We start from the raw sequence: 12,477 nt of genomic DNA on the forward strand, positions 1-12,477 counted from the left end.
TTGAGTAATCTTTGTTAATGACTACGATTATGCTATTAGCCCCAAGTGATTAGAAAAAAATTAAGTATGCATTGTCTTAAAAAAAAAACCGACGGTATCCAAAAAAAGAAATCGTATTTTTTGGCAGCCACTCACAAAGTGTGCAAGCTAAAAATCCCTTATTCTAACAAAGCACGCTCAGGAACATCGCTCATTCGTAAAAGCAGTTTCTCTTACAAACGTTTATTGTTCAACAGAAAAGTAATTTTTGCTTTCACAAAGGTAAATTTATCAAAGGCAACTTGTGTAAACTAGACTTGGAGTGCGGTTGTTTCGATGCATGGTGAAGAACGAATTACATACCTGGAAAAAGGCAAAAGAAGAAATTGTTCATTAGAGTAAAAATAAATTCATTATGACGTTTGAGGTGCCAAACCCCTGATCTAATTATGAGGCACACTGTAGTGAGGGACTCCAAAATCATTTGGACAACCTGGGGTTCTTTAGTGTGCACGTAAATCTAAGTACACTTGTGTTTTCGCATCTTGCGCCCATCAAAATGCGGCCGTCGTGGCCGCGATTTGGTTCCGCGACGTCTTGCTCAGCAGCCGAACGCTATAGCCGCTAAGCAACCATGGCGAGTAACAAATAATTTATTATGGCCAGACACTTTTCTAAATCTCATTATACGAACGACCTAAGTACCTTGTTTTTTAAACAAAATTATTCTATTTTACTTATGCGCGAAATGCCTGATGAATCGCCTATCTCCTAAATAAATAGTCTTACGAAAATGAAAGCCGACACATTTTTAAGTTATTCGTGGATGTTTTAACAACTGAGCAAGGCAGTAGAATTGAAAACCCTATTCGGTTCACTTATGCAGGAGAATGTGGATGTGACAATTGACAACAGAAATACCATATCTCATGAAATGTTGGCGATTATTTTTCTAATGATGCTTCGGGTTGGGTTGGCCTTTTGCGAGCGCCGACGAAATCGAGTGCCAACTGCTTAGCCTTGGTCTGATATGCTTGCGTTAACGGCAGCTAAAGAGCTTGTTGAAAAAACTAGCCCTAAGTAGGTGTAGAATCGTTGAATTCTCCAAAAAAAGTTTATTTATGCACTCAAATTTCCTTGCAATTCAGAAGAATCAGATTTCTGAGAGATGGAACGTCACGTTGAAGGACAACACAAAACTATCGGGTCTAAGAACAGTAAGACGTGTAAACACGATGCTTTATTGCCTAATAAAGATGCGCCTGGCTCCACTACGGGCTCACTACGCGAGCACTGGTTCTACTCGCGACCCCACCATACAATATAAAACTGTCCCACTTGCCAAACGTTCGTCTGATCGTTCTCAGGTGCACTCGGTGGATTGCCCAGTGAACTATTGCAATTCTTTATGGCTTCATATCTTTATACATGTTGTGAGCTGACTCATCTTTAACACCTGAATAGTAGAAATGCTCCTCGAGAAACATTGTTAGAAATGAAAAGTATAAAAATAATACAAGAAGTTAATCGCTTACTACGTTTATTATTGGTAGTTTCATATGACACACAGCAAAATGCTTGTTCCGAGGGAATGCTGGCCATGCAAGTAATTCTAACGTCGCAATAACAACGGCAGATGTTATATTCAAACGATTACGGCCAACTGTGAAACGAATTCAAAGGTACTGAATAAACACTATAAATAAATGAATGAACCCTCCTATCTGCTTCTTAGAGAATGCAATTAGCTCACTCATTAACATTTTAATACTTTATGCCAGGGCAAAACCATCACGTTGCATACTTGTATCGCGTACACTTTGCTAAACCTAGTTGGGCACAGGGAATATGATTTGTGAGCGAACGTCCACCATTGTCATTAAAATTAACCAAGTGAAACTGCATATTTACATAGGGTACGCTGTACATATGCATAAATATTGTTGGACGGCTGAATCGAAGGATTATCTGCAATGGTCACAATAAATCCACTAGTGTAAACGATTGGCAGGGCCTAGAAATCCCTCATTAAGAGGCCAAGAAGACCTAGCGAGGGAGAATTTTAGAGTAATAATAAACCTTTGTCCAACTAACCAAAGGATCGTACGTAATAACTCTCTCACATAAAATTCCTTGCTCGTTGATATGCATTCAAGCGATGGCCACCCTTAATAGCAGTCCCTGTGAAAAGAAACTAATCACCGCGCCGATGGCCAACCGTATTTCGTACTAAGAAGCTAGTTAGCAGAGGCCCTTGTCTCTAATTAAGTATCTTGACCATTCTGGTACAAATCTTGCATAGAAATTGCCATAGACAGCCTTAGCTTCCTAGCAAACCGTAGGAAACGCGAAAGTGCACTTGATGCCTCCGGAAAAAAAGTTGTATGTACATGGTAGAAATAAACATTTGATTTTATATTATAATACGTAGTGACTAAGACAAAGAAGCAAGAGGAACTTATCTGGCCCTGAAGATTCCCGCGGAGCTATCATAATTCCTTCTCGCATTTCTTGACAAAGAACCCACGGCATTCCGTCCTGATGCTCCTCTACAGTAAACCCGCTACACCTATACGACTACAAGCGTGGATGGCCATGTTTTAAATGACCAATTGTTCATGCGCTCAAGGACTGAAGCGCTGCAAGGAAAGTTACACCGAAAAAATACGCAATTGCAATCTGGTTTCTAAAATAAGCTAGATGACCACCGCAGCTGGGACCCAGACACCACCCTTACCAGCAGAATCAGTACGCTTGACTTCTTTGGCAGCCACTGCAATTGCAGCTCGTTTAAATAAATCCTAGGCATGATTCCCTTGTTGTCTGCGCATGCGCTGTTCCGAGGATGGCAGCGTCAATTTGATAAGAGTTTTATTGCAATCGCAAGTATGCGGACGCTCGAGGCGCGCTCGCGCTGTTGCCTTGGCGCCGCCAGTTCTACTACCTACACTACCACTACCGCCGCTACCATCGCCGCGACCGGTGTGTCTGCCGGCACGCTTTAATGGTATCTACACGAATAAAATATCCGCACGGAGAGTCTTATAAGGACTCGAAAGAAGCGCGATGCGTTTGGTGGTAAAAGTTACTAAGTAAGGTAGAGACGAGCGTCCCACTCGAGCGGCTCTGCCAAAGCCAGGACAGCGTTCTGGCCTCCACTGCTGGCGTGAGTGTTGCGCTCGCACACATTAGTGCTACTGTAGGGGCTCCGCGATGCCTACTGTGGTCGGAACTGGTTAAATCGATCTAATTCCCTCTTTGGGAAACGCCGCTGCTTTTTCTGCGGTTCTGCACTATCGAACTGCCACGCTGTCCACTCGTTGCTCCACATCAATTTAGGGCTGCGACATTCGTTCAGAGTAACGCAAACCCTTAATGTTACTTTCAATGCTTCACTCGAGCACAACTGGCAGTTCTTCTTTCAAAAACGAACTACTGTAGAAACTCGATGCCAGAATCTTTGTAGCGTCATACTATTCCATCCATGAACATCGAAGCATGCGTCACCATGTAAAACAATATTTTTTGGTGGCGTCAGTAGGAAATCAAATTGAAGCGAAAGTTACAGTCCCTCAAAGATCTGCCTTATGTATTAGTCAGAAGCCGTCACTCGAACATGCCCGTAGCATGCAATGCCCTGTTTGTACTGATGGCAAGATTCACATAGTACATAGTATGAGGGGGCGCTTATATTTAACAACCGTTGAACGTCCTGACAGATTGCAAAACAATACGAAGACCAGCAGGATTCTCCTGCTTATTTCCATAGCCTTGCGGCTTGGGAGTAGTCTGCTGCAGTTGATGATAGTATGGCGCGCAGTGACACGGGGCAACATTTTACATTTTAAAAGACTTACCTACAGGGCGTTTACAGTGAACAAGTTACAAGCAGATAGTATGAACTTAGGGCGGCCCTTTCTTTTACTGACCTTTATCTTCTTTCGCTCTCGTACCAAGGTCTCCGTCACATGCTTTCCATAAGCACTCCGTTGAAACGCCTTTACACATTATATAGTGCAGAAACTACATGACTATACAACTTCTGCACGGAAACTTCATGACCACCGGTCGAAAAACTTACACCACATTGTCTTGATGTCGTGGACGCCAAGCCATAATGGTAAGCGGCTGAAGGCAGCACTGTCGGTACTGCTGATGAGGTCGCAGAGGAGGGCGATGATGTTGTCTTGCGGAGCATTGGGAAGTGCGTTTCCAACAAGACACTGTAATTTTAAAAAGTTACGAAAAGACTTTTCAATGCTAAACGCAGCGTTGGACAGGCCCGTAAAATTTAAGTTATCCTATGGCAACATTATGGACGCCAACTTATTTAATGAGCTCTTTCTTTATTCGTGTTGCATGTGTAATTGTATTGTGCGTACGTTTCGCAGCAGGCAGTTTAAATTTGCACGCTGACAGAAACTTTTCACTACAAATGGTGCGCAACTCTTTCCCGCAGAACATAAAAAAGAACTCCCTGAGAAATACAACGTGATGGGCACAGGAGAAGGACAAGCGAAGCAACAAAATTTTGCGACTTCGTTAGCAATGGCGGTAATGGCGATGATATCTATTCAACAATTGCACTAATCCCCTTTCCCGGATAGAAATAAAAACCGAGTGACATTAAAACAAAATGAAGTACAGGAAAGCCCATGTGTCGATGACTGTCAAAGCTCCTGCGATCAGCATTCAAGCAATGTAGCCAAGCAGTATCGTTGACGTCACGTTTATTAAAGTTGTGTAGCGGGCATTCTGAAACTTGCGTTGCTGCAGCTGTGTGTGACGTACACTGTTTCTAGTACCGGGCCGCTTTGGTAAGGAACTAGCTTGCCAAGGTTACCGACGAGCATGATGGCATGACGATGACTGTGTGAAGACGACACAGTGACAACGATGGACGACGAAGCGAGACGTCCTTTCAAGTGAGAAAGGCGGTATGACGACGGCGGCATGAAGACCATTACATGATCACTGAGAAACGATGATGATGGCATTTCGTCAACAGCCTGACAAAGACGGCATGAGGACCGGTATGATGGCGACGAGTTGATAAGGACAAGCGCATCATGAAGCTGAAATGACGAGGGTGTGATGAAACAGTGGCGTAAACGAAAGCACAAGTACGCTAGAATGATGGACAAGGACTAACTCGATACTGGAATAACAAATCGAATAACGGCGAAGGCAGCGTGACCACGGCGACGTGAGGACAATGCAACGACAGCGAATGTATGAGTATTGAATGACGAGAGTGGTGTGGATGCGACGACATGACGAGGGTCGGATGACAAAGCTGAAATGATGGCGATGCAACAACGACAACGGCATCACGACTCCAAGCAATTATCCAGTGGCCTAAGGTACTGGACAACTTTGGCCATTGGGTAGGTGTATAAGGCATCAAGATGACGTCATGACGACTGTCAGATGACGAAGCTGAAACGACGTAAATGCAACGACAACGACGACATCACGATCACGAACGTAGTGGTCCAAGCTGGCGGACAATTTCGGATACTGGGCCGGCGTAAGAGGCTCGAAAAATTGATAGATAAATTTGGAGATAGAGAGGCCCAAAACGCCTAAAATAGGCAAAAAATAGTAATCGTAATGAAAAGTTGTGGATTCATCTTTCATAGTAATTCAGGAACTGTGGAAGCTTTGTTGCACATTCATGAATCCGAGTTTATAAATGTGCAACGTCTTTAATTATTACAGTGGCTTCATATTTGCACATTCATAAATACATGTCCATAAATGTGCAGTCGTTTAAAAAAATGAGTGTTTCGCTCGAAACAATGGCATAAATTGGAAGCGAGATGGCCAGCAGCGAAGTGTCGTTATCCCGAAAAAATCTTGGCGCCGTCTTTCGGCAGAATTGGCGATAACAGGAAAGTGAAACGCGTGTTTTAACAAACAGTGGTAGCTTCGTCGCTTATTTCTAAGTGCAAGTCCACCAATGTTCCCAGTGTTTAATTAATTGAAGTGGCATCTTCATTGCAAATGCAGAAGTAGAAATCCATAAATGTGCACAGCGAATAATAAGTTATGGTTGCGCTCGTAGGGCTATGCAATAACAGCGATAGCAAGTGCCTGAGGCCCGCAGTTCTGCGCAGCGTAAACAGCACGCAGGAGGATACCAGGCGTCATAGATATTTCCGAAGCGACAATGATTGCGCGTATGGCAACACTGCCTTGTTAGAACTCACTTGGCTAAACGCCTGAGCACCCATACACCAGTTCAAATGTAAGTTACTTTGGTCGAGGATCACCTCTGAAAAAGCTTCAGGAACACCCATTAGCGCCGACGTCCTTGGACGCCGAGTAAAGTACACCGCAGGGGCCTTCCAATCACTTGCATGTTTACTATTCTTTAAAATGTCAAGGCTCTTTTTTCGCCTGCTTTCCAAATCACTAGGTAGTCCCGAAACGGCAGAATATCGTCGTCTCGTTGATTTGCGTGGCGATAATTGCATGACGTACGTACATGAAACAGATATTCTGTGGACTCTGTCATGAAACACTTTCTTTATCATGAACTAAATGCGAAATAAACCTATAATAAATATAATCCATAATCTGCAGCGATCTTTGTATTAAGAAGAAATACTAAGAGCAGAAAACGAATGAAAAATGCAAATCAGACAGTTGAGGGAAAGAGAATTTCTGAGACTGATTTGTTTTCAGTCCTTAAATTTGACAATTCTATGAAGCACAGTGGAAACGGTAAAATACAGAATGGAAATAAAAAATGTGAAACAACTGAATATTTAGACTTTTTTCGCATGGTTAAGTTTGTAAGGCACTGCAAATGCCATTCCGACTCTATCCTAACACCGCTGCTAAAAATGATACCATAACCGTATTACAGACACTTCGCCCATGCGATGCCCAAGACCGCTTTCCAAATGTCATTTTCGCTCAGTCAAAATGGTTGGCTGGATAGAAAAACACGCGATCAATAGATCGCAGGTGGTTATAGATGTACTTTATTCTGGGTTACTTGGTTACACGCTTTCAAAGTTTTTATGTTCCAAAATAATTTATTTTTGGTTATAAAACTCATGAATCCCGTTAGTTAGTGTTAATGCTTGCGCTCAAATTTACAGATGGTGACGAAGACCTCGCTAGGAGAATAATTTCGCTCCTCTTTGCATCATAATAAACACTTATGTGGTTGTGAATTTGTACCACTACCTTGGACGCACGGCATTATATCAAGTATCGTGTGAATATCAAGGCGTCATATATGCTTTTTTCTTACATCATAATAATGTTCTTTCGGATTTATTTGTTCTATTGTACTGATGAGCATATGAGAATAAATTACCTCACAAAACTTTCTATTACCTTACAATACATTGCAAAACTTTCTATTATACCGTTGTTCTATCAACGACTCGTGAAGAAAAGACTGCCGACAAGTATATGGTTCTTACGTACCTCCACGAGTGACACAAGTGGCGCAACAAGGCTTATCTGAAAGAAAGAAAAGAAAGAAAAAAAAACACGGCGTCTGAGGTACATGAAATATTGATTGTCGACTCTGTAACGATTTGCCTTCCCCGAGTTATTATTCAAACACGATATAGTATGTCGTACGATAGCAAGTCACTGGCTCTACATGCAGCTACATAATGAGTACCCGTTGCGAACAGTGCATGGTCGGCCGAGTACTTAAGCCTGCGGCCGCTTTTCCTGCAGGTTGTTTACGAATCTGTGACGTCCAACAAAGCAATGGACCCATTATTTATGAGGACCGTTAGGCTTGTTGAAATGCGATTGATAAGTGGACACAAAATGTACTGCTGTAGGCACTGTTGTACTGCTGCTATTTGCTCAAGGCAGCAGTTACTAATATTAACAATTTTCCTGATGAAGTAATATTAATAACGACACTTTCGGTAGGACATTTGCGATTCTACAGTTGTTAAGGCAACAATGTTTCTTTCATTCATCAGTCTCGTCCAGCTTGTTGAGATGGAATCGATGAGTGTCTATAATGTGATGCTGTAACTACTGTTGCTATTGGTGGAAGTAAACATATACCGTCAGTAGCAGTATTACTGAGGTAATAATTGCACTACAGCAGCGAAACACAATATTTCCCAAAAGGGCTACCTTGCCATCCGCGTGGTGACGATAAGAGATAGTGTCAGCACAACATCTTCTCTCTAAACACATGGGAAGAGAGAAATTGTGCTGCATCAACTACACCGTATTTCATGAGCGTTAGAAGAAAGGTATAAAATATACAAATTTGAGCAAGGACATTTTTTTCGGCTGTAAATCTTTGTACTAGAAATGCAGGAAATTGCACAGTTGAAAGAAAATACCGCAGTTTCGCCCGAAAGGCGCCGGACTGACTGCGATGGGAAATTATTGGACAGCAATACGTCATAAAGCACGTGTATATCGGCCACATACACCGATATAAACTATCGCTTAATAACTAAATTAACAAGCATTGTTAACAAAATAACGAGGAACGCGCGCACAGGCACATTTGAACACATCTCGCTGGATGACCGCAGACACTCGCTGTCAGAACGCTGGCGAGATGAAGCGAAACTACCGGTGAGCGAATAGCCCTTTCTGCTGCCTCTTGCTTCAACACAAAGAAGGAGCGCTGACACACAGTGCACACAAAGTCGCCGGGCTTCTCATGTCGCCCAGCTGTTCCACCCTTGGCAGAACACTTCCGAGATGCGGCGCGCACGGCCACACACAGCCGCGCCGGACGGCGCAGCCTCGGCCAGAGTGGAAGAGGATATGCACGCTAAGCTGCTGCCCTTTCCCCTCCGCCGATCTTGCGCGAGCGAGAAGACGCCACCACATCAAGTCATCCTCCTCCTCACCTCAATCTCGCGCGCATCCTCTCGCACCTACAGCGGGTGCGACCTTATCACGCTCGGACTTCATACGGAACCTCACGGCGACGACGACGACGGTGGGAATCCACCTGGAGTGCCCATTAAATAGCTGTTGCAAACAAAACCTGAAGAATCAATTTAGAACAGTTACTAAGCAATAAATAAAGTTATCGCTCTTCTCTAAATGCCCACATATTGATGCATGTAGAGTGAAGAAAAATTGATGTACACTTGCCATGGTAGCTCAGTGACTATGGTGTTCTGCTGCTGATCGAATCCCAGCCAGGGCTGCCGCATTTCGATGGGGGCGAAATTCGAAAACATCCGTGTACTTAGATTGAGGTGAACGTTAAAGAATCCCGGGTGGCCGACATCTCCGGTGTACTCCACTAAGACGTGCCACATGATCAGAAATTGGTTTCGGCGCTGAAAACCGCCTACTTTACTTTCAAAATTGATCTACTATACGCCGCTGGCAAACATACCAGCCGCTTTAGGACGTTACTTTTTGGAACACCTCTCAAACAATGAAGCAATTTTACGTTAGTGGACAATTCAAATTGTTTGTACTCCTGATGCTCTAACTGGTGCAGTTTAGATACCTAAGATATCTATTTTGGGGCCATGTTGAGATTTTGTAGTTATATTCTTCGGAATGTGCACTTGAGACATAATATTGAAATGATATTCTTTTGTTCATAGTCTCGCTACAACGGAGGAAATTCAGTCGGAAAAGGATCTCTATTTATTTCGACTTCGAGAAGAGTATTTCCAGACAGCTGCTTTTATTTTAAAACATACATTTTGGTCAGTATATATGAGATAGCGTGAGCTTTCGATTTAAAGCTGTTCCTCCTGCAGCCGGCAGAGTCTAATAGTGTGCAGTGAAATGCAAGAAATTTCGTTCAGATTTGTTCCGTGGTTGAGTAACAAGACCACATGCGGTTTACCGGTTTTTAACGATGAAATTGGTGTTGGCCGTGAGGTAAAGCTTTTTTGCGGCAGGTTGATAAAACGAAGGAACGCCCGACGAATTCCAGCGTACAGAATACGTGGACACAAGATGTCTACATGAAAACGCGCAGCTAGAAATCAGGGGCACCATTCAAGGGCAACCTAATGGGTGACTGACGTGGGTGGATTTCACCTTCGTTTCCTTCATCCTTCGTTTGAGTCACGTGTTTAGTTACCATTTGGCATATTATTTGAGGGCGAATATTTTTTCCATAGGGACACAGGAAGGTACACCTACAAGCGCTGTGTCCATGGGGAAAAGTATTCGCACTAAAATAGTGTATGAAATTTTTCACTCCAACAAGGCCAGAAGTCAAGTGTTGTGTAGTAACATGTTCATCTAAGACAACGCACAGCTTGCCATTTCGATTCAGCTGGTTACGTTGTGCGAAAGCGGGAAATAAAAAGAAATAATTGTGCACGTCACACGTATTGAACCGAAATCACACTGAAATCACCCGTACCACAAACAGAACAGCATACGTTTGAATCCCCTGCTGAGGTGATGCGAAGCAAAGTTGATGACAAACGTCGTTGGCGCGAATTGGACCCCGTTATACGAGTGCGCGAAGCCGCAGGTTAGCATCGAAAACGAGCCGAACTGCGAAAGCAGCAAACATGACGATGCCAAACGGTGCAGTACCAAGTGTGCAGCAGGTTTTCGCCTTCACCTGTTACAGCAGTGCAACTTACTGCCGACCTTCTTTAACAAAGCGAGGCAAGAAAGGAATTTACCTACCTAGCTACATACCCACCACAATGTGCCATTAATCAGGCAGTTCAAATAAAACCTTCAATAATACTGCACCTCTAAAGCGTTTGTTAGCTCACGCGGTAGTCGAGCTCTTCCTGAGTATTCGTTGGCACTAAGTTTTTATTTGTTATATTCCTTCGAACTACTAAGTCAGCGTGCGGGAGAACCACACCTAAGTGGTTGGTGAAGGACCATGCTTCTCTTTCATTTTTTAAATATGTATAATACCCGTGCTCTAGCTACTCTTGAGGCAAACAGCGCGATAAATGATAGTTAAAACCAAGGGTAAGAAAGGCGAACACTATTATTTTCTCATTTGCAAGTGTTATATTTTTAGCTTTTTGCTTCAAGAAGGAAATATTTTTAGGCCAGAAAACCGCCCTTCTCCCACTAGTGACGTGACGAAAAAATATTTAGACAAACATTTAATGAACTTCGCCAGTAGCGTGCCTTAAGCCTTTTATTAATATCTGAAATATTTGTTTTCGTTGAGTTGCAGTTAATAAATACTAACGCAAATGAGTACTACGAACATTGTTTAGTGGGGAGACAACCAGGCAGAAGCCGCCGTTTTTTAACGGGAACTACCCTAACTGTCTTTACGTACCTTCATTGTAGTTTAGAAGGAGCGTTCTCACGAATTCTTCGCACCAATAGGTAATATAAGAATTTCAATAACCAGGCTTTTCCACGCACCTAGTTTGAGCTAACTACGATGGAAGACGTTGGGAAAGGTCATGACTAAGGTGTCAACATGCTAGACGATGACGCCATTCCTGCGCCCTTGCCGCCTTCGCACCATCAAAGCTTTGAAAACACGTGTCTCAGATTTACCATTACTAATAGCTGAAGTGTACTTAGATTTAGATGCACGTCGAAGAACCGCAGGCGGTCCAAATTTCCGGAATCCTTCACTACTGCGTCCCTCATAATCAGAAAGTGGTTTTGGCACGTTAAACCCCATAATTTATTCAATCTTAGTTTTTAATAGAAGGATCGGCGGGAAGGGTTCAACTCGAGCGTCTACTGCGTATGGCACGGTCACGTGGGCCCCAAGGTCAACTCACATGATCACGAAAGCGAGGCTGAAATTTGCTTCCAAAACAATGAGCAGCGACATCAATTATGGTCGTTAAATTGAAGTGCGGCTACATCTCGCGGGGCAAAACACTTTTTGATGAAAATTACGCATCCAATGCGTCATCACCGGAAACATTTGAAGAAGTACAGACGATGTAGTTAGAATAGGAAAATGTCTAGTCACAGGTTGTTTTGTTCAGTCCACGAATAATTGAGTGCTAAAGCGCGCAGGCTTTCTGATGTTTGCTCGTGGCTTGCGTGCTGAGATATGCCGAGTCGTATTACCGTATTTAACACTGTAATTGCGTCACAGCTCTCTTATGCGTGACCATCACACTTTGTAACCTTATAACTTTGTAAATTTGGTCTGCAGAGTTATTTTTTAGGTGTCCTTTTCACGAAATATTATGTTTTAACTATGTCTTCAGTGATAGAAGAAAAGTACAGATATAGGTCGCACGCGTGGTATGTTACTGAAGATTACTTTGTTGTTTTTGTGAATTATTTCAATGTAATGTTCATTTTATCTTAACTCCGATAATAACATCTGTTTGTTCGTACTATGCACACATGCACTTGGGACTTAGTTCAACATATGTATGAACACATTGCTATGAATTCAACCAGTGTAATTGGTGCCGTCAGAGAATCAAACTTATAAATACACATGGATGTATTCAAGTTAAATGGTCATATTAGAACCTGCAATGTTGGAGAATATATTCTCACGTACTCAAGCCTAATTTTCTGCGGTTGTGTGCTCAGTATTTGCGA

At 42.9% G+C, this 12,477-nt stretch overlaps 1 protein-coding gene across 2 annotated transcripts in view; it reads right to left on the reverse strand.

The window, feature by feature from the left end:
* Positions 1-207: 207 nt before the first annotated feature.
* Positions 208-12,477, reverse strand: part of LOC142564923 (uncharacterized) — a 63,086-nt gene continuing 50,816 nt past the window's right edge. The window contains exons 9-11 of one of the 2 annotated variants that reach the window (XR_012824712.1): positions 7,426-7,461; positions 3,909-4,202; positions 208-342 (exon numbers count right to left, since the gene is read on the reverse strand). Coding sequence is in view for 1 of the 2 variants with exons in the window: in XM_075676132.1 (XP_075532247.1) it covers positions 335-342; positions 4,061-4,202; positions 7,426-7,461 (186 nt within the window). In the remaining variant the exon portion in view is untranslated. The remainder of the gene's footprint in view (positions 343-3,908; positions 4,203-7,425; positions 7,462-12,477) is intronic. The other variant, XM_075676132.1, reaches the window with a different exon arrangement.

This window comes from Dermacentor variabilis, chromosome 11 (genome assembly GCF_050947875.1).
Source record: "Dermacentor variabilis isolate Ectoservices chromosome 11, ASM5094787v1, whole genome shotgun sequence".
NCBI classification, from domain to species: domain Eukaryota; kingdom Metazoa; phylum Arthropoda; class Arachnida; order Ixodida; family Ixodidae; genus Dermacentor; species Dermacentor variabilis.